The sequence below is a fragment of the Leptinotarsa decemlineata genome, unplaced genomic scaffold (genome assembly GCF_025532065.1).
Source record: "Leptinotarsa decemlineata unplaced genomic scaffold, Ldec_3_MD MMD2_tig00001064_RagTag_RagTag, whole genome shotgun sequence".
Lineage (NCBI taxonomy): Eukaryota > Metazoa > Arthropoda > Insecta > Coleoptera > Chrysomelidae > Leptinotarsa > Leptinotarsa decemlineata.
This window is the reverse complement of record NW_027412558.1, coordinates 6,654,722-6,682,423: the sequence shown is the minus strand read 5'-3', so window position 1 is coordinate 6,682,423 and position 27,702 is coordinate 6,654,722. Positions and strand designations below refer to the sequence as shown.

Below are 27,702 nucleotides of genomic sequence, written 5' to 3'. Positions count from 1 at the left end.
GTCAAAGTTCTGCTAAAAATACCAAGCATTTGCCTATCATATGAGATCTACGACTATGCCAAAATTACCACCGACAGATCGATTTTATAGTACCAGCTCCTATCAGTACCGGGTAGTTCAGTTCAGATGGAATGAACCGCCTGAGTATCCCTAAGAAAGAAAATTATGACAAATTCTTCCCAAATGGAAGACTTTGCACCAGTGTCTGATGGTTCAATTTCAACTTTCCGTCTAGCACTACCTAGGTTAGTTAATTTTCCGTCGCATATCTGCCACACGTACCTACAAATCGTAGGTCACATGAGACGCAAGGGTCTGGTATTTTTATCAGAACTAGGTCTTTTCGTATGCACTTCTCTGAAATGTATTCATTATTTTGACTCCCACCCCGGAGTATATGTTAATGGAGTTGCTTTTGGACTTTGTCTGCAGGTGGCGCGGTGGCTAGCCTACCGAATCAATTTTAAGCAAAGCTTTTATGATTAGTTGAAAGGACTGTTTGTTCTTCTGAACTGACTCACTCGGCAATGACGAGGAGCTGGTACTCCGAAACTGATATGTCATCTCGATAAATCTTCCAACCGAAACACTCTGCACAGGTGTCTGATGGTTTCACTTCAAAACATAGGTTCTTAGGCTTGTTGATGACTCTGTCATGGGCCTGCGAAAGTATACACCTGCACCAGAACCTAAAGGTGTTTTTGATCCATCTGGAAAGCAGCAGTTATCTATTCTTATTATTTCTTACTACCGAATGACCGAATTCTCTCTACTTGGGATTAGAAATGTATAGGCAGTTCGTTGTTGATAGTTGCATCAAGTCGGAGGTCATTCCCAGATGCTATGCCTTTCAGTGTCAGCCAGTAGTATGCTGTGGTCCTCATAAGCCTTTTTTGTGCAATGGGCAACATGCAAAATTGTGTATGCTGCCCATATAGCCTCTCTCCCCAGAAACATGTAGAGAATGAGTTCCATGGTAGCTAACCGTGTATTGCTGATGCAATAACCAGATAAAGCCAGGCAAGTTTGTACACCAGAAAGTTTGGGCCACCAAGCAATTACTTGGTCTTACAATCATTCAATATACCAAATGTATTTGTTTGAGGTCTGAGCATCAATATTTTCCACGGATCCTTCGATGGTCTATAGGGAAAGTTTGGATTTCTGTAAAATTATTTCCAATTGAGCGTTTCAGTGAGTTTTTTATCAAAGGATAATACCCTTGATATTTCACCTCCGTTGTGAATGAATTAACCCCTTCCGGAAGAAATAGAGTTTGCTAGAATTTTTCACATTCCCTTTGTTCAAGAAAATCCGAACTGGGAAACTGGTAAAACTTGAAATCTCATTAAGACATAACCTAGTTCCATCTGCAATATATCCTGAAGAAGCTACTGTTTAGTGAAACACTCGTTGCGGTTCTGCAAATTGTTCAGTGTTTACAGTGTCATTATTAATTGAGTGCAACTCTCTCAGAAAGTTTAGACCTTCATTGGCATCCTACAAATATCATTGTACAAACATTCCATCCTTACATTCGTTACAATCCTAAATATTTTAAGATGATATCATATTAACCTACTTCAAATCAGCAAGAAAGATTAATCTCCAAATACTGACTCTTTTTGAGTTACTACGCATGCGCAGTTCCAAAATTCAAAAACCAGAGTTCCCATCGAACCCACCACGTGTACTTACTTTGTTGTTCATGATAGCCCGCATACACATGATGCACACGTGTATGTCGTCTTTGGAGTCGCCCATGTTCAGTTTCGCGACGTGCTTCGACCTCCTCTTCAAGCCGGGACTATCGGGCATATCCAGCGGCATCCTGATGTATCCGTTCGTCTTGTCCGAACTCAAGTTGACGGCGAGCGTGTTGATCGAGAGCTTTTCTTCGGACGCCGTTCGAGATTCCGCTATCCTCTGCTCGTGCCTCATCATGCCTAGCCGGAAGCTCAAATAATCTATTAATACGTCGAGGCCGAGGTTGTCCTCGTTCAAAAATTCCCTAACCCATCTGAAAAGATATTGACGTAGTTGAGCGTAAACAGATTTTCATTGATCGCTAGCGCTTAGTTTATCCGGCTCGTAGGACCGAATAGTGTGTATTCGGGCAAAACTTTTATAAGAACATTTTTTTATGATGAATCATCTGCTGGTCTGAAGAATATTATAACTGAGGAACAGAACAGACATACACACGTTAATTCAATGCATTTGCAATGCATTGAAATTTTTTCTAGAAATCACACGTAAATCAATATCTGAGGGCTATTGTTCGTTAGAGGGCGATAGCTGGTTAACGGAAAACAACTTTCGACAGTTTTTCACAACGATGGTTTGCTGTCTACATTTATCTCAAATTATCAAGATGAACGGTTGTTAAATCAACATCTGTCGTTTTAAAACCAGGAGTACCGAAAAGTCTGAACTATAAATCTAACACATAATCTCTAGAGATAGAGAGAAGTTTTGCAGACATATTTTTGTATGTATGGCTCCCCTCACAAATACGTCCTTACTAATGGTCTTTAGAAAACTCTACTAATATTAGGTTCTTTTAAAAGTTTTGACTATTTTATTGTCATGTGTTTTCGTAGCTTCATATCTCAATTCACTGAGATATTACAATTTAAAGTAGACTCATAAAAACGGACGAAACTTTTGAAACAATCTAAAGTTGTATTTTAGGTTGTTTCAAAATTGTAATTTAGAACAACAGTTTTTATTAGAACACTGTTACAGATTTTCTATACTGATCATTTAGTTGAAATTAATGTAATAATGGTATACTTACTCTATATGATTTGTACGTAACGAAATTTCTAAATCCCTTAGAACTTGCGTCGAAGTGGATTCCACAACCATTTTTCTTTTCTGAAACAGAAATAACTTTCTGAACGTTTACAATACTTCTACTACAATGTACTATCATTATGGTGTATTGGCAAATGGGTTTCCGTAATTTTTTTATGAAGATTTTTTCACTAGCAGAATTATATTTGATCAAGACTATGGTCTATGGTGCCGCATTCGGTACGATCAAATTTATATCTAAACTATGAAAGCTACATAAATAGATAGATAGACTGCTTATTTGACTAGAGTCATATTCATAGCAAGTCATTTGGTCTCAAAAGATATCAAGTAAACTATTTAGTAATATACTAATACACTTTCAAAAGTAAATACAAAATACCACAGCACATAAACATACTAAAATATAAGAAACATAAGTACATAAATCGTAAGTATGTTCTCAGAGGCTAAAGGTCACACCTTGAATATCTTCCAAGTTTTCATTGATTAAGTAAAAAATGTTTTTTAGCAAATACGATTTGATGGTTCGTTTAAACTTATTCACACTCATCGTTTTGATTTGATGATTTTTTGATTGAAATAGAAAGCTTATATGCCTTTTTTTGATGAATGAAAATAACATTAGCAGCCGAGGATTTTCCCCACAGTGAAATGGCGTAACCCATATGAGACAAAAACAGTGAGAAATAAACTGTTCTCAAAGTTTCGAAGTTTGAAATATGCCTGAGCTGTCGCAGAAGAAATAATATGCTCGACAGTTTATGTTTCAATTGATCTATATGAGCATTCCAATTCAGTTTAGAGTCTAAAGAACACCAAGTAGCTTCACATTCTGGTCTTGTTGATCACACTGACGGGTCGTTACGAGTAGCCTCTAAGACTTGTCATCATTGTGGTCTCTAAACCATGTTCCAACTTTTTCTTCAATTTCTTTAGATCGATCTAATGAAACGTGGTTATCTGGATTGAACATATAAATGACGTATCATCGGCAAAAAGAACACATTTGAAGGAAGTGAGCTCATTAACATAAATAATAAATAAAAGTGGCCCCAGGACAGATCCTTGGGGTACATCATGATTTGTTTCCCTAAAATCCGATGTACTATTATTGAAACGAAATGCCTGAAATCGATTTTTCAGGTAGGATTCAAAAAGTGAAAATGCAACTCCTCTTATTCCATAAAAATATAATTTTTTCAGTAGGATGTCATGATAAACTCCTAGACAAAATTGAAGTACCACTCGGAATTTTTATGATCACCAGAAATGTAAGTTTCTTTTCGATGCGCATGTCACAACCAGGAGATGCAGACGTTGTTTATAACCTAACTCAGTAATTTGTTCAAAACCTAGTTTCAGTCTAAGGATGTGTTGAATCTATTCAAATAGGAATAAACTTTTGATGGTGATTGTAAGAAAAATGAACCGCCAAAATTTTTCCTATAAACTCATTTAGATATATATTTTTGACAGGTTCTTTAATTGTATTTTACAAATGCTACATAATATAAGGAGTATTCGACTTTTTGATTTATAGTGTGTACGAAGTCAGTTTGAATGGCTTGAGAACTGAAAAGTTACCGAACGTCGATAGTTTCTTCGTTAGAAAACTATCGAAGAAAACTTCGATAGTTTTCTTCGGCGTGGAAATTCATAAGAGGTCTAATCATTATTTTTAGGTTTGAGGTTCTATATGGTATTAACTAGTGAATTTATCAGGCCCGGTACATTATTCTTTTATTTGACTTCGTGTAGACCTTACTCGCTAATGACAAATTTTTGAAATAATTTAGTAACAACTGAGTTCTGTAATAGGTGTAAGACACAGTGAATTGTCAAAAACCTAGCTAAACTATTCAAAATTGGACACTATTAACAACAGATAAAACAAAATTTTTAAAGTATTACTAATGCTTGGCAGGAACTGCCTCATTGTTTCAAGTGTAGCTTCCAGAAGCTACAGTTGAAACAATGAGGAAGATACCATATTCTTAAAGTTTATATAGCACTAACGGGTCTCAGAGTTGCCAAAACAAAAAAAAAATAAGTCGCTTTGGCTGATACCTTCAGCACTGAAGCTAGACATTTGAAAACTGATGAACTGTATTTTTTTCAGATAAATCCAGATGATCATCGAATTTGAGTTGAAAGCTCCAGGAAGAAAACCTAGACTTCTGACTGCTAGATCTATTCCAGAATATGGGAGAGAAACTTAAACGTTCTGGAGGGACAATATGTTGGAAACACTTCTTAACTACTCATGTAACAAACTCTAACTGGTGGGAGAGATGTTGATTTATTGCTAGAAGCCACAGTTGGCATGTTGGAAGGGTTACCTAGGAATACATCAAAGAGTAAGGAGTGGCCGTTCTGGATTGACCTGCAGGCCCGCCAGATCCGAATCCAGCAGAAAATTTATGAGATAAGCTCAACAAAAAATAAGAGCTCGCCTAGGAAATGCTTGGCAGCTGGTTCAAGTGGCCTTTGAGTAATTGATGAACTTACCCCTAGGAATATTGACCAAATTAATTAGAACCATGCCAACACAATCTAGCACAATGACGATAGTCATTTTAACAGTATATAAAACAAACCAAAACAAAATATGTCTGGTGATTCCATGTGAGTATACTGGGTATGAACAACGAAGGAAATAAATAACCAATGTGTTGCAACATTTCGTAAATAACTGCTGCAACACATCAGACTTTTCCATTACGATGTGTGCCCTCGTATGTGACGACCAGAACCACCCACGTCAATGATTTATTACACATTTTTTCCCACAACACTGCATGAGCAAGCAAAAATAATCAACTATCACGGACATATCGACAATGAAAACCATATTCGTATGAAATTTATTGTAACGCATATGTTCAATGACGAAGAATTGAATTTAAATTGTATCCAGTTTCATTAGAGATCGACGAATCGTAGAGAGAATATCGGAAACGTAACATAATAACAATAATGTAATAATAATGATACATTTTTTGTTTGCTTTTGTTTTATCACAACAGTGTACGATGTCTGCTCAAAACATAAGGAGAATTCTCATTTTTTCACAAAAAATATCTATTTATTCATCAATTTATATTTTGTCCCCTTCAAAGTAGTACCCCTCAGATCACTTGTGCCACCGTTATTTCCACTCCTCGAGGCAGTTGAGATATGCACTTTTTGGTATGCCTTTCATCGTCGCAAAACGCTGTCCATTCATGGGTATCTTCAATCTTGGGAACAGAAAAAAGTCGCAGGAGGCAAATCTTGTGAATACGGTGGCTGAGACATGATTATGGTGGATATTACTATGGAACTTTGCTGTGATTTAATATACGTGTTTTTTTGTTATCGTTTATATTGACACCTACTTCAAATCATATTTTATACTATGATATATCTTATTTTATTACCATGACATGTGAACCTATGTTCAAATTGTGTGTATTTATTTTTGATTTTTTTTTAAAGGGACTATATATACAAACTATTCTTTCGACATACGTGGTTAAATTTTTAGTTTTTTTTTTTTTTAGTGCTATGTGTCTGTCCCATTTTCAAGAAAGGAGATAGACGAGATATTTCAAATTATCGGCCTATCTCTATTATTTGTCAGTTTGCAAAGGTTTTTGAGATTCTGCTGGAGCGAGTTATATGAAAAATCGTTCAACGGTCACCAATCTTCTGACTGTAACTCAACATATTGCTGAATCTATTGACAATAAGGCCCAAACTGATGTTATTTACACATACTTTTCTAAAACCTTCGACAGGCTTGACCATGGCATTTTACTAAACAAACTAGTAGCTTTTGGATTATCTCCATCCTTAATCGCACTCTTTCAGTCCTATCTACGGGATCGAAAACAATAAGTTCAGCTCAATGGTTTCAAATCTACCGAATATAGTGCTTCTTCCGGTTTTTTCAGGGTTATCAAATCAATTTATATTATATTAGACAATGAAAGTCCGAACTAATGAAATACACCACGAAACATTGTCAACCACCTTCAAATAACTACACATGTTACTCTCGACTGCTGTAATATTTTCCTTCTCAAGTTCTTTATTCATAATTCATTTAGAGTGCGGTTCACGATTTTTTAGCAAAGTCGCCTACTGACCCACGTGACGCAGATGCACCGCAAGCCGCGTGAGCCTAACGTCGGGTCTCAAATTCAAAGTGTTTATTGGTGGAAAATAAGTGATACCCAATTTGTTATGATTGATTAAAAGAAAATTTTACCATTACAAAGTAAACATGTGAAAAAATGCACGAACCTATCGAGCATAAACAGTTATATTTGGGTGGTTGACGTGTTGAAAGATTCAACTTCGTTTGTGGTTCCTTATGATTCAACATAAAAATCAAATGAAACCGAAACTCATTCTCTGAACAAAAGATCTTCACAGGTGTTCCGGAAACGAACAATCGTTCAATTGTCCCTTTATGGTACAGCCGCTATATGCATAAGCAGTTAACTAGTTTCTATTATTCTAATAATACGTCTGTATTATTATATAAATCTAGCTGTCCTGCTCCATTCAATGTAAGTAATCATGACAACAATGTAAATGAATAAAAAAGCAACAAATACAATATCAGCATATGAATGTCAGTTATGAAATTTATGAAAATGAATTAGATGAAATGAATTAAATGATTATTAAGGATACGGTAACATACGAGAAAACTGAGAAGCATAGTTCGAATATTCGTACCTAGCATACAGTGTGTAAAAGCCAAATGGAATTTAAAAATCCCGAAACACGTCAAATGTAAATTATAATTTGACATTCTTCAACGTAAAAAAGCCATTCCTACCTTTAACCCCCTTCGAATGACAGGTACAAACAACAATTTTTTAAATGGGAGGTAGAATACGAGAAAGAACTATGGATGTTAACGAAGTAGATGTTCAAAATGTTCACCGAGAACGTCTTAGCAAACATCCTCATCTCAAATAGAACTGTCTTCTAACATTATTTAACATATCAGGCATGACCGACCTAATCGCAGGCGTTATTCATTCTTTCAAGTCATTTAAATCTGAAGGTTTAGTTTTGTACACATTGCTCTTTACATATCCCCATAAAATGAAATCTAATGATGAAAGATCAGGTGATCGCGTTGGCCATTCAATCGATCCTCGCCTCCCTATCCAACGATTGGTAAATGTTGTATCGAGGTATTGCCGGACATTAACTTGGAAATGTGGTGGTGCTCCATCCTGCTGAAACCATATCGTATTCACTAGAATTTGAGAGTTTCCTGGATCAGAATATAAGTTTGCTAAACTTGAAATGACATCATTTTGGAGTAGTGCCAAATAATTGTCGCCCTTCAAGTTGCCCTCAATGAAAATGGAACCAACGATATGGTTTCCTACAATCCCTGCCCAAACATTAACCTTTTGAGGGTATTGGGTGTGTTCTTCTTTCTCAAGATAAACAGTTTTATCTTCCTCTTGAAGAAGATCACTTGGTGATCGAAACACATGTCGAGGTGTAAAAATAACGATTTGGTGTTGGGAAAAAACTCCAGTAATATTCATTACTACACCAAAGGTTCCAAACAGTACATCATAAGTTCTTTTAATATGTTTACTATCGATGTATGGCTAACATTGAATGTAGTGGATGCCTGACCAAGCTCGCAAAACTGCTTCTCTATTTTGCTTATTGTTCCTTGAGATATGGGCGATAAATTAGTAAATTTCTCATGAAATAGGCGTTCAGGTTTTATCTCCGTAACCAATCATTTGTAAAACTGTTATTTTATGCATTCCCGTTAATCTAACCATTTGTCAGACTTGAAGTTAGCAAACTTTGAACTTAAATTAAAATACTGAAAACTAATGTTGCAACATACAAAACAAGTTAACAAGGCGTTTTAAACTAACGTTGCCACGGAAATTATTTAGTTTTTTAAAGGATAGCATCTAACAAGAACATTGCTATGGTTTTTGCTTACTTTCTTATTATCAATACCTCAACATGAAATAAGTTTTGAGTTTATTGCAATGATTTTGATTTATTTCATCTTAATTGTATCACAAGCCTATACTTCCCATTTAAAACATTGGGGGTTGTACCTGTCATTCGACGGGGGTTGAAGGTAGGTAGTGCTTTTCCGTTGAAGTATGTCAAATTATAATTTATATTTGACATGTTTTGGGATTTTGTTGGACAACGACGTGTGTTCGCTGAATGAGCTCTAGAGCAGTTGGCAACTAACTTTAATTTTCATCGAAAAATCATCTACAGCGATGGGGCCCATTTCTGGATCAATGGATGCGTGAACAAACAACATTGTCGAATTTGGAACGATAACAATCCACATGTTATCCAAGAGCGTCCAATGCATCTCAAAAAAGTCACTGGTTGGTGTGAATTTTGGACTGGAGCCGTCATCGGTCCATATTTCTTTGAGAACGACATTGGCAGGCCATCACTGTCATCGGCGAGCATTATTTGATGATTACAAACTTCTTTTGGCCTGAATTAAATGATCTGGACATCAACATGTGGTTTCAATAGGACGGCGCTTAATGAAACACCCTATATAATAAGCATTTAATACGTTTTACTGTTAGGAAAGAGAATATAACAGTCTCTCCCTTCAACTTCCATGGAGAGGCTTTGATTATAATGTTCATAAAATCTGAAAAAATAATAATACCAGAATATCTTTTACGAAACCTTGGCTAAAATAATTTTACTATTCTAATGTTTGTATCGATATCCTCCTCATCTCCCCTCTTTATTCGAATAAAATGTATCCGCTATCACAAATACAATTCAGACTCTTTTGCTTTTTATCTTTTTCAACTTTTTTTTGTAAGGTGTAAGAGAAAGAATGAACTTTGTTCAATATTGTATCCTATTGACGAATTTGTATTTTTTCCCTCCATATTGTATCATGTCATTTCTGCCGTCAACAAATTCATTTATTATTATTATAAATCAACGTTTTCCACGAGAACTCTCATAAAAACGAACCAATTTTATTTTTGGTTCGCGAAAAGGCGGTCCAGCGGCTAAACTAAAGTCGTTTTCAGTTCTAACATAAACGCAAGCACATATAGTTTCTAAAGAACATGTCCATTATTCGGGATTCACCCTGTATAATCCTGCAGTGTTTATGCTCCCACCCTGAATGGTCCCCTACAAATCAAGCACTTAGGAAACCGTAGGATGTCCGTCCATGTAATTTGTATTGACACCGAGACCATCGATCAAATGGTTGATAACCCACGTCGTGTTGGGGGTGCAATAATCATCTAACGCCTTGTTATGCGTACACACGTGCATACAGACGGCTTCTCGAATAAGCTGACGAGGGATGTTAAACAAGTCTGAAATGATAGACAACCCTACCCGATATCCAAATCGTTTTATTGTTCGAGAAATTGCTTGATGATGGGCTACCATATGCGATGATGGAGCTTAATTGAAAAGTTTTAGACGAATTATTAGGTTGGGGTATTTTTCTCGGCTTTTCAAATGAACCAAGCTCGGTGAGATTTTGATCCAATAACTTGAAACAGTTCAGTGTGTTCGGGATACACGTTTAAATACATTTCCGGCAGGGGTCGAGAAGTATCGATGGCGCTATCGATAATTATCGATAGTTTCAACTATCGAACACTATCGATTATATTTTTAGACTATCGATGGTATTCGATAGTTGTAGTATGTGAGTGATGTCAACGTATCTTGACATTTTTCACTTGATATTGACCGTTGACATAAATGACACAATGAAAGAAGGGAAAAAAAGAGTAGAAAATAACATTATTTAAAACAAAAGTGAGAAAAGAAGAGAAAGATGAAACTTCTTTCATCAGTTTCATCTGTCATTATAGGATAAGAGAAGAAGAAAAAAGAAGAAGAAAAAGTCACCAGTCAAACCAGTCATCGAATGTTTACATTTTATATTTTATTGTTTGTTTTGTTGTAGTTGTAGTTTTATTTTTATTCTTTTTCGGTTTTTAATTTGTACGTTTGATAAAAATGGACGAATTTTTAATAAAAGAACATGGTGCAAGTATGAGCAAGGCAAAAGGTAATTAAAAATGATTATAATGTCTGTTTGGATGACTATTTTAGCTTGCACTTTATATTAGAAGTATTTGTTTTTAACAAGGTGATTTTTTACAGAAAGAATTTCACCAATTTCATGTACTGAGGACGAGGACCACGAGTTGATAAGATCACGATCACCACCAGGTTCACGTCATGAAACTAAAAAAAAAGTTTACTATTGAAAACTATCGATAATTATCGATAGTCAAAAGTCGAACTATCCAATACTATTGATGGTCAAGACTATCGATAGTTCTCGACCCCTGATTTCCGGTGTCCTAACACTGTTTCTATCGTATTTGTAATAAATTTGTATCATATCTATTTTTTCTTTATTCGTGAAAACCATTTTTCGTCAAAAATTCAATGACTTGTACAATAACAAAATGCCATTGAGTGTACCAAATTGAAAGTAAAATTTAGGAACATCAAAGTCAAAACCTATTAAGAATTAATTTTTATCAATATCTCCAATTTTTCGAAAAAGAATGATAACTTATGATACATCACTGAAAAGGAAAAATCTGGTTCTATTCAAAACAGAAAGAATCCAATGTAGCGCCCATAAGAAAAAATGAAGTTGATGATGGTGGCCGGACGACGAAACGTCAGATGACAAATCTAAACACCATTATGTAGCAGTGGCAATGTGGAAGTGCAATTCATTTTCGAATCTTTCGAAAAATGAAGCCAGGAAAAAATTTAAACCATTTTCCAAAATATCCTTTTTTCCGGATATCTCCGGATATACTCGGAATTTCCGAACTTTCTCAACGGCATATTGTTAGTCAGGTAAATGCGCAACTTTGCCCCAATTTAACCATCTTCGAATCTCTCATAGTTTCCGAGATCCCAATGGTGAAAATCGAATTTGAAACACCCTGTATAAGTTTATAATTTTTCTAGTCAAGTTATTTTGTATAACGTATGTTTTACAAACCAACGGTAATGAAACTTTCAAATTCTGTTGGTAATCGATTATCACTATACTTATTTGTTCATTTATTTATAACTCACCCTATGACTCCTAGACGCCTTAGGATCCAGATATGTGCGTAATTTATTTAAATAATAAGAAGGAGGGTCCTTGGCTTGAACCATTTCCTGAAAAAAATAAAATAAAATTAATGAACATACTTAAATAACTATATAATCGTATTATTACAGTTAAAATTCGTAGTAAGCACATACAGTGTCATCTTCAAAGTATACACTATATGGGACTTTTTAGACAAAATGTTAACTCTTGATAAAAGTTTGTGCATCTCTTAAAACTAAACATGCACCAATAAAATACAGTAAAACACACGTAATATACGAGGAGCCTTCAAATATTTGATTTTGAGACAAGAGTAAAGTACTCTTATTTAGAAAAATTTCGAGAAATATTATTTGAAAAAGTTGTTCAGCATTTAAAAAATACATCTAGATTTGAAGTCATGGCCATCTAAGCGAAGTTTTTTTTTAAATGGGGACTACGAAAAATAAAATTTGCTAAAACGATAAATCCTGTATACTACGGTTTATTTCAAAAGCCTGTAATATTACGAATTACACAACTATAGTGTTAATCACGGTCAATTTTTTTGAAGAGTGAAATAATTTTCAAAGTTTATGGTGCAAAGTTATTTTTATTTTTTGTTAACACCGAAAAATACTCGAAATTATACATTATTGTAGCGAGACCTTGATATTCAATAATATCAAATTACATAAGATCAAAATAAAATATGTATTTCGGAACAAACTCATTGATTTTCTGGAGATGTTCTTGTCCAAAATAATCTCCAGAAAATCAATGAGTTTGTTCCAAAACACCTATTTTATTTTCATGTTTTGTGATTTGATATTATTGAATATTAGGTTCTTATTACAATACTGTATAATTTTGAGTATTTTCGGTGTTAACAAAAAATAAAAATAACTTTGCACCAAAAATTTTGAAAATTATTTTACTCTTCAAAAAAATTGACCGTGGTTAACACAATAGTTGTGTTGAATTTCACTAGTTCGGACTTCCATTGTCTACTATATAAAATGATTTGAAATCCCTGAAACAAGTAAAAAAAGAATAATTAAAAAAGAATAGTTGAAAATAACAATTATATTAAGCAACAATAAACCTGAAATGCAATGATAGTGAAATAACCTACAAGTAAAAATATAATAATTGAATAAATAAAAATTAAAGGAATGCAAAAAGAAAATAATAAAAAATAAAAAAGTGTAGAGATTCCAAGTCACGTTAGTTCACGACGTTTCGATTGTTGGTATCTACAATCGTCTTCGGGTGATGACTGCAGGCTTTTGATGACTTGCAGGCTTTTGAAATAAACCGTCGTATAAAGGATGCTGTCTATTTATCGTTTTAACAAATTTTTTTCGTAGTCCCCATTAAAAAAAATGGGTAAAAAAAATAAAACTTCACTTAGATGGCCATGACTTCAAATCTGGATGTATTTTTTAATCATTTTATATAGTAGACAATGGAAGTCCGAACTAGTGAAATTCATCACGAAACATTGTCAATCACCTTCAAACACACAATAGTTGTGTGATTTTTTATATTGCAGGCTTCTGAAATAAACCGTCGTATAAAGGATGCTGTCTATTTATCGTTTTAACAAATTTTTTTCGTAGTCCCCATTAAAAAAAATGGGTAAAAAAAATAAAACTTCACTTAGATGGCCATGACTTCAAATCTGGATGTATTTTTTAATGCTGAACAACTTTACTGAATAACATTTCTCGAGATTTTTCAAAATAAGAGTACTTACTTTATTCTTGTCTGAAAATCAAATATTTGAAGGCTCCTCGTAGATTACTATGTTTTACTGTATTTCGTTGGTGCATGTTTAGTTTTAGGGGCTGCACAAACTTTTATCAAGAATAACTTTTTATCTGAAAACCCTTGATAAATGTTTCCCATATGATGCATACTTTGGGGATGACACTGTATAATGGTCAATATAATTTGATATCAAGAAAAAAAGTTTGAAGTGTTTTTGAGGTTATTACAACATCCGCCTAAATGTGAAAAGGCAGAACCTAATTCACCCTTTAACTTGTATTCTAAATTAGTCTAGGGAAAAAATCTGTCTGACACTAGTTTATTTGGATAGGATTATTATTTTCAAAACTATTTTCAATTCAATTTTATCTTCTTCAGCTTGTCTCAGTTATTTGGATCAAATTGTGACATTTTGCTCGGTAGGCTGAGAAACATTCTGTTTAAAAAATCTGTTTAAAATCTGTTTTTCCGTTAACCAGCTGTCGCACCCCTACGAACGACAACCCTCAGAAGTCGAAACTTGTGCGAGCCAAGGATTAACGAGGTCTTACCTTTTAACGTGTGATTCCTAACACGGGAATCATATTATTAAATATGATTACCAATGGGCAAGTACAACTCTGACCCGTTACCTTCAGTCAATCACAAGTATTTATTAAGAGTATAATTGTGAGCTAGGGCAAATCATAGAGTGAAATCTTTCTTGTCGTACTTTTGAGCGAATATCTGAATGATTTACCAACAAGAATGGTCGACATCTCCAGGAGTACAAAACAGTTTTGATCTAAACGGTCTGCACGGTTTAGTCTACAACAAATCTCTACCTTAGATGTGTATATTAAAAAAAATCTATTCTAACATTCACGCTTGAAAATTTTTCTGCAGCCTATCTGGATCGACTGTTCGTTGAATCACTATTACAAAAGTTGCTGAGGATGTCGGCATATCGGCAAATTCTTTGGAAACATCTTCAAAATATCATTCTCCTTGAATTTTATTACAAATAAACCCAGGAAAAATTTAATTCCAAGGAATTTTTAAAAACGAATCGAGAAAAAGTAAACTGGTCACTTAAATCTACTTATACGAATACAATACATAATGCAACAGATAGGTACGTCTTGAATTTCAAACAGTCTGGAAACATCAAACGGCTAAACTAACGACGAGGAATTCCTTTTTTGAGGGCGAGTATATAATAGGGCCGAAACAAGATTACGCTCTTTTCACAAAGGCAATTTACATGTCTGAACAAGAACGGAATTTTGAAAGCATATAGTCGAAGAAGATACAAATATAAAAACATTCGTTGACGTGAACAATAGAAGTTGAAAAAATAGTTTATAGTGAGGTTCAATGAGAAATAGTTTACAGAGAAGTTCAATGAAGGAATTTAAACCAATGATTTGATTGTTAAACGACACAAAAATTTTAAAAATAATAATGAAATTTCATGAAGTCCCTTCAACGGTTTCTAACTTATGTATCTCACTGCACATAATTCAAGTTATTTTGTAAAAATTAGTGAAGAAACTTAACAATGTTCGTTTGAAAATCACTATTACTGAGGGCTGGCAAATGAAAATATCGTGATTATAAACTGGAATTATTTGAATTGTTTCCAATACAAAGCCAAGTTGTCAATAGTATAACAGTGTTCCAAACTCAATGGAACACCACAATACCGCAGGGTCCAGTTCTTGGCCCTGTGCATCTATCATTCATGTTTATAAAGAACTAATGAAGAAGATGATAAATTTATTTAAGCAAACAGTCTTTCTCATCATGAATGAAGGAAATAAAAATATTGTGTATAATATAACACGAATGAAAGTAACACGGAAAAAACAAAAAAAAACCACTCACTTAATACGTAACATTGTAAATTTTCAAGTACATATTAGACACCTAAATGAATGTTCAGCAATTAAACTTCGTGGTAGGTATTTGTCGAGGAAATCGTTGTTTTCCAGCAGTATATTTCCATATTCTACTGGGTAGGAACGTTTGGAGAGAAGGACGTTTCAAAATTAAATTTCATTTCGAAATATTTATTTTCTTAATGCAATTGTGGCTCAATTAATTTTTGGTATTCCACATAACTATCATGCCACAATTCTTTTGATTATGTTAGGGCACTCAAGAAAACTGTTTGTTTGAAAGCAAAGCTGCCTCTGCTATTCCAATAATGTGATTGTGCCAAGATCTATCGCTATCGGATTTGTGTGCTCTGATAATGATGTCTGGTTCTGCCACATTCGCTTTCCCAGAAATAATGAATGTCTGGGTTTTCTTAGGATTGATTTCTACTTGGTTTCTCTCATACAAAGCCAATTTTTTTCCAGGTTTTCATTGAGATATAAAACCTTTGGATGTCGCCGATAATCTCCATTGACGATTTGTGTTCTTTTACAATATATTTGTTGGAGTTGAGATGAAAGAAGATCATCTCGGAAACCAACAATGTTGGTCGCTTGAGACGTTGAAGCAATCCAAATAGACTCATTAAAGCGTACAAAACTTTTGAAAACAACCTTAAAACATTCAATGTTTTGTATTAAACGCAAAAATGTTACGGTTTCATTTTGTCATTTGTTTTATTATTGAGGTCGACGACTATTTAAACCTGAAATGAATACTTCCAAGAAGGTTTTGGGATATTTTAATACCTCATCATTCGTTTAGTTCCCATTCACTGATGAACAACTATACAAGGATATATTCGAACGCGTTAATTATATTCGAACACATATTCGAATCCCCCAAGAATTTTGTGATCTGAAGGAACGGCGAATCAACCATTTTGGTTCCATGAATGTCTTGCCGCCGGGATTCAAAATTTTTTGTGGTACTTTTGGTAGCCATTTGGCAATTTTGGAATTAATGTCCAAACTTCTCGATTTTTGGGATTAACAAAGTAAGATCATCTTTTATAAGAATATGAAATTGTTTATTCTTGGCATTTGGATGCTGGTAAAACATTCATCTCACTTGATGGATTCAATTTCTTATGGAGAACAGAATCTTACTGATTTGAATCGTGCCTTCTTGGGGCAAAAGTAAACCTATAGGCCACACGACACCAAAGGTGAGTTGGTATTCATCAACTAGACAACTCATACATTCAGAGAATGAGCTTGATCATTCTGTCCAGAAGTATTGTCATGGACATCACTTCCTCTACATCACTACATCTAATATGAATTGTTCCATTTTAGGCCTTCTTTTATCTGGTTATCATTTCCTCGTGTTAGTATTGCTGTAAGACTAGACATCCTTGCATGAATGCCTAATACAGTAGTAGCAGTAGTTAGTAGTTACTCGCTATTGAGCCGATCACAATTGTTGTATTGACAGAACACTGCAGACCTAAGTTTGGAACTCTAAAACCATTCTTGTTCTTCAAGCCACCTCGAGGAAGACATAGACAGATAACTTAGCTATTACGATAGGGACAAAGAACTTAAAAGTTACTAGATTTTTGATGCTTGATTAATTATCTCAACAAAGATTTATGTTCTTCAAACCTGCCCAAAAGGGAAAAATATTAGTGTAGGGTATATGCTTTTATGCCTATGTAGTGGAATTCATTCCCTCAACCTATAGCGATATAGCTATATCTAAGGTAAAGTATAACTTCAAAACAGTAACGTCTCAAGTATTGAAGAGACATCCTCCTTTCTTCCTTGGGGAGCCTGGGTTCATTACAGTCCCCTTATAATTGAAACATTTGGACTATAGTTGTAATATAATGAATATCTTATGAACATTTTGGTATTGTTTACAATCAGAAAAGTAATATCTTCTCACATTTGACACTTTGTGGCCTTAAGAGTTCAAGGCTTCCTGCCAGTCCTATAAAAACGGTTGATAAAATTTATAAACTGACAGATATATCACAGGATTTGTTGACAAGTTTGAAACCAACTGGGAAAGGTGTAGATGTTAGGGAAAGGAATTATAAACAGGTTACCATTTGAAGTAAATTTCCCGTTTTTGTTGTGTATGCTGTATAAGCTCCAGGGTTGATAAAGCGGGTGGCGCTCTACCCTCCATCTTACCCACGCCCTTCTGCACTGTTTAAAAGCTGGTAGCCTACCCTGGGAGCTATGCTCTCTAATCCTTAGTAGCCACCCTCACGCCATATTGTGGAACAACGAGAAATCGTTTACAAATTGACTTAATTAGTCAACGAGAAATACAAGGCGTGACAAAAAACTGAACAGAAACTGAAAACAAGTGGCCTCAAACCCATAATCTCTGTAGCTGTAGAGTAGGGAGGGTGAATGTAGGCCCACAGCACTAAAGCCACATGTGACCCATAGTACATCCTCCCGAGGAGTTGTCCTCCTAGGTCATCGTCCATCCTGTCCTTTCCAGGAAGGTGGACAGGTCACTGGGAGACATCTCCTTTATATCGGCAGGTGTAGGCCAGGACTCGCCGAACACACAAAGTAAAAAGTATTTCTTTAAAAGAAGATCATAGGTTGCTTTGAAATTTTTATCTCTATCGGAAAAACTATTACTTTGTGACAACATCGCCATGTTCCACCAGAAAATCACACTTTTTTCAACAAAGAAATCAAATTTCTTGGCCTTTCAACGACATCATTTGTTTGATTATATTATTGCGAAAATGAACTATTTTGAATCAAGAAAATATAAAATCATCTCAAAATCCACCACCTATTTGAAGGGAAAAATAAACTATTTCAAATGGAGAGCAATATCAACTTGATCTGAACACATAGTGTTTGTTTGAATTTAATACTGTATCCCTTCAAATAACTCAATTCGTTTATAACAAGAGTTTTGTGAATCAACATACAAAACTATATTATGATCGACTGAAAATAACAGGAATTTCAGTTTGAAAAAAATTGTAGTGCTCTGGTCTTTCTATGACCCTCTTAGTGAGAGGGGAGCGGGGAATTCCGTTGTAAGCATCGCGTACGCGCCAGTATGTGTTGGAAAGTGATGTTGGTGTGTTGCGATTTTGAGGAGGAAGTGTTTTATGTGTCTGTAGGCAGTGCAATTTCTTTCCGATTATTTTGTATCTACCATAATGGAACAGATTTTACAAAACTGGGGACTTTACAGTTGAAAGATATTTTCATGGGTAAGTATTATAATTGGATAAAACTCCGCTATATCAGTAAGTACCGCGTTGTATACGTAGTACCGAAAAGAAAGTAGTAAACTTTTACAGAAACTCTTAATTTTGCCCTCATTTTGCGAAAATTATAGCAATGCTCCGTAATTTTTCACACATGCATTATTACATTTGCCAAGCTCTGCAAAACTATATTAATTTAAACTGAAAATTCCTCCACGTTGATTCAAATTTGCCAATCTCTTGTTTTGAACATACATTTCATCTTGTTTCAAATAAGAGCAATTTCTATAGATAAAATTTGATTTTCTCTTAGACAGAATTCATTTTTTATTAAAAGATGGAGGTACTTATAGTTTCGACAATAATCTATAATACAAAAAATACTGATTTCAACATGTAAATATTTGTTGAATTCCGAAACGTCTTTGCTTTCTGTAATCACTTCAGAAATGTTTTTATGTTATTCATTGGGAACAAATTGAATATACCTTACTCGGCTTGAAATTATTTGATAGAATAAGAATGTAAGAAATAGATAGAAATATTACCAAACTCACTAAAGATGAAATATGAATTTCTAAAAACGTGAAAACAGTGAATGCTGTTAATTAAATAGCGAATCATATTCTTTAAAGTATGTTTGTATGACCATGAGTTACATTTTTATATTGAAACATTTTATATTTTTCATTGATCCTCTGATAATTATTTTGAAAGGCAATTTTTCTATATAGACTTCTGCCCACTTCAAAGGGATTTGAGGTACGTCTTTTGAATTGACTATGTATTTCTGATCAAATAATGTTAAAGCGCCTTTTAACTTGCTAGGAATCGTATGTTAAATAATAAGACCTCAGACAAGTTTAAAATTTTGAGGGTTGTCAGTCGCACTTAAACAGTGTTTTATTGAAAAAAACTATATATTTTTTTGATTAAGTGGCTGCTGTTTTACATATTTAAACCTTTCTATATATTTGAAATGTGGCTAAGGATGATGTGCTGATTTCTTCTTTCGTTTCAGATTCCAAGTGATGTTCCGGCAATTGTGGATAAACAAAAGCAGAATGCAGAACTTGATCGATTTTTTTAATGTTATTTACCAGAATGACATCTAGATTTAAAAATTTCATTTGTGTAAAATCACTAATAAATTAATTCATTTTCTTGTCTGAGTTGTAATGTTGTTTATAGGCTTCGATTTTATTTCATTTGTTAATTTGCAATTTGTCAAGAATATGTCCCTTTTTTATATATGTTTTCTTATTGAATATTTACTTCTGTTATTTGTATAACTGTATGATCTCTCAAAAGTGTGCGGTTGGAATATGATATTTAAGCAAAGATTAGCAAAGAAAATTTAGTTCTCTCTTACGTTTTGTTTTTTATCACATGCTTTTTCAAGATAATATTTATGATTTGCAATTGCTTCAAATAAACCAATTATAATATGTAATGTATTATTTACTTTCTTTCCTTACCAGTTATAGCTGTTCATATTACAGATGAGATACTTTGGATTCAAGTAAGTAAATACATCCAAATGAGAGGGACAGTTTATAAACAGAAGCATAAGTTCATCTTTGATGAAGTAAATGAGTTTATTTGACTTATACAAATAGAAGCGTTTCAATGAAAAATGCTTCTCTTCAAGGGAAAACAATTAATTTCTCATACGGAGACATTTAAATAATGTTCCAAGTAAACATATCATTCTTTCAAAACCCTAAACAGTTTTGCTTCGAGATTAAATTTTGCTCAGACTGAAGAATGCATACTTACTTCTCTTGAGCTAATGTGATTATTTCTATTGAAATGTATGCACAATCTTGGTGGAATATTTTTTTTTACTTAAAAGAAGCGTTTATTCAGTCTATTTGAAATAATGATTCAAATCCAACTTGAAAGAATATGTTTCTCAGTTTAAAATATTGCTTCATGAATATAGGAGAGCAAGATTTCTTTAAATCGAGATAATGTTCTTCACTTTGCGATTTTTATTTTTACTGTGCACACTCTCTTATTCACGAAACTCCAGACACTCCCATAAGACATGCCTGACTCCCATCTTCCTGTTCACACATCCTGCATAGAGGTGTGTCCACTAGCTCCATACCATGGAGGTGTTTCCTTAGTTGACAGTGGCTAGTCAGAAATTCTACTCTTAAGCGTAGGTTTTCCCGGTCATCGCTAGATATTTCTTCGGCGCCAGCTTCCCAGGGTCGTCAATGGTGATCCTGGGAAGCTGGCTAGTTTGGCTAGTTCCGCAATTGCCGAAGTCATCAGGTCGTAAAATTCTTAGTCCAGCCGCTTCCTTAGCTGAAGAGTCGGCAATGCGATTACCTTTACTCCTGTTGTGTCCTTTAACCCACCTCAGGATAATGTTATTATCTACCGAGGCTTTGGCTGAATCTTGGTGGCACTCTAGTACTAGCCCTGAGGTAACACGTTGTCTGTTCGACTTGTCATTTTGCATTGAATGCAAAAAACTGAAAACAAGATGGCCTCGAACACACAATATGGATCTATCTAATTCACATAATTAATTTTAAAATTCCACCATGAGTCCGAACCTTGCAGTTTTTGAAGTCTTGCACCCGCTGAATTTAAAACTCGATTTCGCAAACCTTCTGCAGAGAAAGTTACAAAATTACAGATAATTCGCTGTTTTTTGTCCATCCATTGCAAGCAAGCCAGTACTATAAAAGTATGTCATGAGCATGATACCGTGATAAAAATTAGTCATCCAGTTTATTTCGAATAGGCTATCAAGACCGTTTTTTCCATTACTGTCGCTTTCATATTATGCAATAGAAGCGTGTGCGATGCGATATTATGTAATGCTTGAAACGGAAATGTTTCTGTCGCGTTCGAGTGTTACACAAAAAGTTTTAAGTGAATAAGATCATCAATCTATGAAGCTATTTCAATTCCAGTACGAGTACAAACTAAATGAAAAACTGATGTCTGTATAATTCAACGTTCATGTACTCGAAAGTTGTTTTAGATAGACTTTTTTCTCTTAGTTTACGTGTGAAAGAAGCCTTTGTGCATCTTGATGTGCCTAATTTTTCCTAGTCTAATCAACAAGTTCAAAAACATGAAAAATAGATATAAAGGTCCTAAAAATATGAGCGATAGCTCATTCGATTCGGAATCACCTCTAGAAAAATGTTTTTGAAGGATTTTGGTGCAGGTGAAAAATTGCAATTGTTATTAACAAAATAAGATAAAAAAATGGTATTTAGTTTTTTGTTAATAACTCAAAAAATATTAATATTTAAGCAATTTTGAAGAAAGTACGTTAAAGAGAAGGAAATTTCCGATAAAAAAGTCCCGACTCCCGAAAATCTACCTCCAGTATTTATAATTTTAATGTGACGATGAAAATAGGGTTCCGCGCAGCTGTGACGGCATGCGCGCGCTGCCGCTAAAGAGAGTTTATCAAAAGAAATAGTTTTTTAATAACATAAAATGTAATTTTAAAAAAATCCAGTATCTTCTTAACGCTTGAATAAATCGAGTCCCGTAGAAAAAAAGTTACATCACCATTTTTCAAAAAGTTATTCAATTGTTAACCAACAAATTTTTTCCCAATCTCCGTTGGCATAAATAATGGGATAAAAAGTATAAATAATTGGCCTATACATTTCAAACTTCGTGGTGCCCTTTTGATATATATACTTCATACGATCCTGCGATAAAAGTTCATAAAAATTTATTAATTTGTTAATTATGATTTTTTATAACTATTGCAAAATGAAATATCTAAAAATTGTTGATGAATTTTTTTTTCAATTGATATTTAGCTATGTCTGTTTTCACATTAAACAATGGCAGTTATTAACATAGGACATGAATTTTTTACGTAATTTGTTTATTAAATTGTTTTACACAAATAGAGAAATTCAATATTTTTGAAAAAATGTTTTTACTATTTTGTTGTCTAGAGATAATTATGATTTAAAAAAAATTCTAATTTTAAATTCAAATTGTTTAAAATCGATTTTTTTGTATTTAGATTGTTTAAGTAATTAGTTGAGAAATAATTTTTCTTTTGAAAATCATAATTTACACTTTTGAATAGTTTGGCAAACGTTATATTTTTTCTGGAGGAGAAAATAATTATAAACACAGCTATATATATAAAAGTGCCATAAAAAATTTTTATTTGTAATAATTAAGTATTTTTTTTTATTTATTATAATTAGTTAGCAATAAATAATGGAGATAGAGTTTCGGGAGTCGGGACTTTTTTATCGGTAATTTCCTCCTCTTTAACGAGATTTTTTCAAAATTGCTTAAGTATTAATATTTTTTGAGTTATTAACGAAAAACTAAATACCATTTTTTTAAATCTTATTTGGTTAATAACAATTGCAATTTTTTACCTGCACCAAAATCCTTCAAAAACATTTTTTAGAGGTGAATAGAATGAGCTATCGCTCATATTTTTAGGACCTTTATCTCTATTTTTCATGTTTTTGAACTTGTTGATTAGACTATCCTTCAGAACTCTCAATTTCTCTATAACGACGAAGAAGTTGAAAGCTTACAACAAATCCTATGAAGTATATTTCATGCTTCACTTTTTTTGTACGAGTTTGAAAATATTTTTGTCTTCCACACCTCTGAAATTTCAACATTGTATCAAATGCCAACTTAAACGAAGCAACCTAATAACTTGAAAAGATCAACTTACTAATTAATTTCCGGGTTTCATTCGTCCATCGTTAAACTGCACGAATAAGGTCTGACATAACCTTATTTGTAGTGTATTAATTTCAATTAAGACCTGTATGTTGTTTAAGTTCAACGAGCCGAGAGTTATTATTATCGCCTTGATTGAAACATGACACTTCCTTTCGTTCGTAATTCGATTCTTGCCAAAATAAATTAAGTTCATATCATGTTGTGATGTTTTGTTTGTTACATACAAGAAGCAATTGATATTTCATATGATGGTTATGTGGTGCTGCAGGTTTTTCCGGGTTTTCCTGCAGCTGAAAAAGCAAATGCGCCACTGGAATCAATGAGCGCCAATTAATTTTTATTGTTATTTTATAATTTCATTAATATATATTTCATTAAACATATATTTCCATTCACCTATGCGGAGTCGTATAAACAGAACTGGAATTAAATTAGGTTATATAGTATGTAGTTTAAAAAAAAACTCTTGAAATATATAATCCATCAAAACACTGTCACTCCATAAGAGTTACATACTTTTTTTGGTATGTTTTCATTGGATTTGTTCTACGTCAAATTATATCTTTTAATATGAACTAATATTAATGATAATTAATATTTTATTAAGAAAAAGAATACTAGTCAAATGATACAGAAACACAATTTTTCAGTAGTTCATTTATTAAAATTGTGTAGGTACAATAGTTGAATCTGTAGGGATAGTGGATTATAAAACACCTGCGTTTGCTTCTTAAATTTTTCAGTGGATACTTTCCGCCAATTAAAATAAATTTTTCAAAATATGCAAGTGCAATTACCACTGTACAATTCACATTGCTGTATATTATTTCAAGACATCCTCTTATAAAACGAATTCTAAACAACTAACATCAACAAAGTCTCTGGTCCTAATGAGGTATCTATCATGATATTTACAGAAAAAGCTCTAATGAACTTGCCTCAGTGTTCAACGTGCATTTTTTTGCAGATTCGTGGGCTTCTTGTGTTTTTCCTCTGATCCAATGTCATATACGGTGTACCTCAAGGGACGGTATTAGGCCCCCTTTTGTTCAACATCTATATGAAGGGTCTATTCAGTATGAACACGAAGGATAGTATTATAAGCAGTGGTGAATACCGCCAGCGAGTTTCGCAAAATTGATGAATGCTTTGGATATAATAAGCTAAATCTCTCGATATTTAGCCCAACTGCACTACACCTTAATATAAGGCTACTATTTTTTGCTATCTTGATGTTTGCGTCAACTGTTGAGCTTTTTAGGCATCTTCAATACCCCAGTGAACAATTCTTGCTTCTAGTTTGATTTGTATGGTTGTGTGATTACCTCAGACACAGGTAGTACATTGAGAATTTTAAATTCATTTTAGAATAATATTCTCGATCCGAAGACGATTGTATATACTAACAATCGAAACGTCGTGAACTAACGTGACTTGGAATCTCTCAACTTTTTATTTTTATTTTCTTTATTTTTATTCATTCAATTGTTCTATGTTTACTTGTATTTTATTTCACTATTATTTCATTTCGGGTTTATTTTGCTTAATATAATTGTTATTTTCAGCTTTTCATTTTTAAGTCTTCTTTTTTAGTTGGTTCAGGGATTTCAAATCATTTTATATAGTAGACAATGGAAGTCCGAAGTAGTGAAATTCTCGCTACTCATTGAATTTATTTTTGTATCCTTTGTAAACTAAATGGTTCTGCTATTTTCGACGTTACGCTGGCAGAACAAAATCGAAATCTTCCCATTTAGAATAACTCTGAATTTAAAATAATTATTACCAATTAAAAAAAAAATGCACTTGCGAAATAGATTATAGAGGTTAGGTTAGGTCGAAAGTGAGTGGGTCTATTCGACCTCCACCGCAACCCGCAAGGGTGTATTGTGGCTCACACCTATTCACACTCGACAAAATAAACCTACCTTCTTGTGTGGTGAGTGGTCTTTCAGGTCATATGGTAAGAGTACGGCTCTGCCAAATTCTGAAAACCTGATTCGGTACCCAGCGGGGCAGGCACAAAGTATGTGCTCTGCTGTATCATCATTTTCAGAACAGAGGCGATACACACTGTCTTGCAAGCAGCCTCATTGCCTTCCAGGCCAGTATGGCCAAGAATCGGGACCAGATACAATCTGGTAAGTCTTTCTATCGAGGAGAGTTGTTTATGGCAATTTGCTACCAATTTAGACGTTGCTCGGTAGGAGCCAAGAGCTTCCAACGCCGTTCAACTGTCCGAGAATATTTGTATTGACTTGTGTATGAGGTTGGATTCTTTCAATCTCGATAGCATAAATTTCCGCTTGAAATACAGTCGCTTAGGTTCCTAGGCAGGTTGATATCTCTGTTCTGGGTCTGCGACTGAAAACACGTGCACCAGAATCTGAAGGTGTTTTTGATCCATCTGTGAACCAACAATTATCTGCTCTTAATATTTCCTTCTCCCCGAGGATTCAGTCCTCTCTACTCGGGAATAGTACTTTATAAGGCAGTCCCTAGTTGACAGTTGGAGGCATAAAGCCAGAGGTCATTTCCAGAATGCTGTGACTTCCAGTGTTAACCAGCAGCCTATTCCACTCTGCATCAAATTGTTTTGTGCAATTGGCAATGGCCACAAATATATATGCAGTCCATCTAGCCTCTCTCTTCAGAAACATGTGGAGAAGTGCTAGATCTAGAAGGATCTTTATGGCCGCTGACTGTGCGGTACTAATGGCACCACTCATGGCCAAACAAGCTTGTCTCTGTAAGCCATAGAGTATCGCCTGAGAAGTTTTCTGTAAAGCCTTCGGCCACTAGGCAATTGCTCCATAAGTGATCATTGGTCTGACAATCATCACATAAATCCTATGGATTTGTTTGGGACCTAGACCCCAAATTTTTCCACAAATCCTTCGACATGTCCATAGGGACTGGCTTTGTGTAAAACTTTTTCCAAGTGAGCGTTCCAGGTGAGAGTTTTATCAAGGACAATGCTAAGATATTTCACCTCTGTTCCAAATGGCAGGACCTGGCCACTGAGGGAAAGTGGTGTGAAATCGTCCAATTTTCTCCTTTTGGTGAAAGGGATTATCACAGCTTTGCTGGGATTGACATACATCTGCTCCGTCAGGCACCAACTGTGAACAACGTCCATCGTGCTTTGGAGGATATTGCAAGCTATCCTTCCCGACCTGGACCTAGTCAAGATGACAAGGTCATCTGCATAAGCTTGCAGATCTAGGGGGAATTAAAGTCTGAATTGTATCTAAAATTTTACTGAAGTCCGATTCAACAAAATGTTTCTTCGGTTGGGACCCTAATATGTTTTTCTTTATCTTACTTATGATTTTAATTCGCAGGCTATTTTGAAGTCAGTTAATTATTGTATTCACATCTGTTAAATGACGAGCAGAAAATTCAGGAAAAGGGTACAAAGTTAGGCTAAAATTTGTAAAATTACAAAACAGTTCTGCTAACTTGTCTTTCATTAGTAGTTTATTCTTCAGTTTATAAGAAATTGCATTCTTCAAAATTCAAGTGGGATAACTGAGAGTTGTCTACTAATATGATCCTATGAATTTTAAGTAGGTAATTAATTTTGATTGGGTAATCAAGGTGAATGACCGATCCTCAATCGAAGAAAAAAAATTACTAGGCCATTAACATCGAATGTTAGTTTATTCACACATATGTAAATAGTTAGTGCGGATTATCGTTTTTCGATAATGTCAACTTGGTTAGCAGTATCTACTTCAAGAATAGGTTCTTTTCTTTTCTGGAGGATGGTGAAATTAGCGACATCGTGTTTATGAAACAATAAAAAAATAAAGCATACAAGAATCGACTGTTTTTATAGTCGAGTCGTAAGATCAATTGTTCCGATACTTCATTCAAGCATAACTGAAAACAAACTCGCTGTAAATAAACAAATCCGTCAATAATCTTCGATCTTGTGAAATCGAATCGAGCTGTTTTTTATTATTCAAGATAGTACTACTCCATATTGATGTCATGGTAAAACAGGCTATTCGAGCTATATGATATAATCATTCATATTAGTCATTATTTATTTACGTTTCAGAATGACTCATTTATTTTTTCAATGTTACGAATACTGGATTTTTCAGAGATAATTAGAAGCAGTCGAACACTCGTTTTTAGTGTTTTATATTATGGATATTGC

General features: G+C 34.1%; 1 protein-coding gene across 5 annotated transcripts in view; it reads right to left on the bottom strand.

Moving 5' to 3' along the window:
• Frl (formin-like protein) overlaps positions 1-27,702 on the bottom strand; it is a 120,466-nt gene that overhangs the window by 18,516 nt on the left and 74,248 nt on the right. For 3 of the 5 annotated variants that reach the window (XM_074175576.1, XM_074175578.1, XM_074175579.1), the window contains 3 exons: positions 11,935-12,021; positions 2,801-2,895; positions 1,699-2,020 (listed from right to left, as the gene is read on the bottom strand). In XM_074175576.1, the coding sequence (XP_074031677.1) occupies positions 1,699-2,020; positions 2,801-2,895; positions 11,935-12,021 (504 nt within the window). The remainder of the gene's footprint in view (positions 1-1,698; positions 2,021-2,800; positions 2,896-11,934; positions 12,022-27,702) is intronic. The other 2 variants (XM_074175577.1, XM_074175580.1) reach the window with 1 other exon arrangement.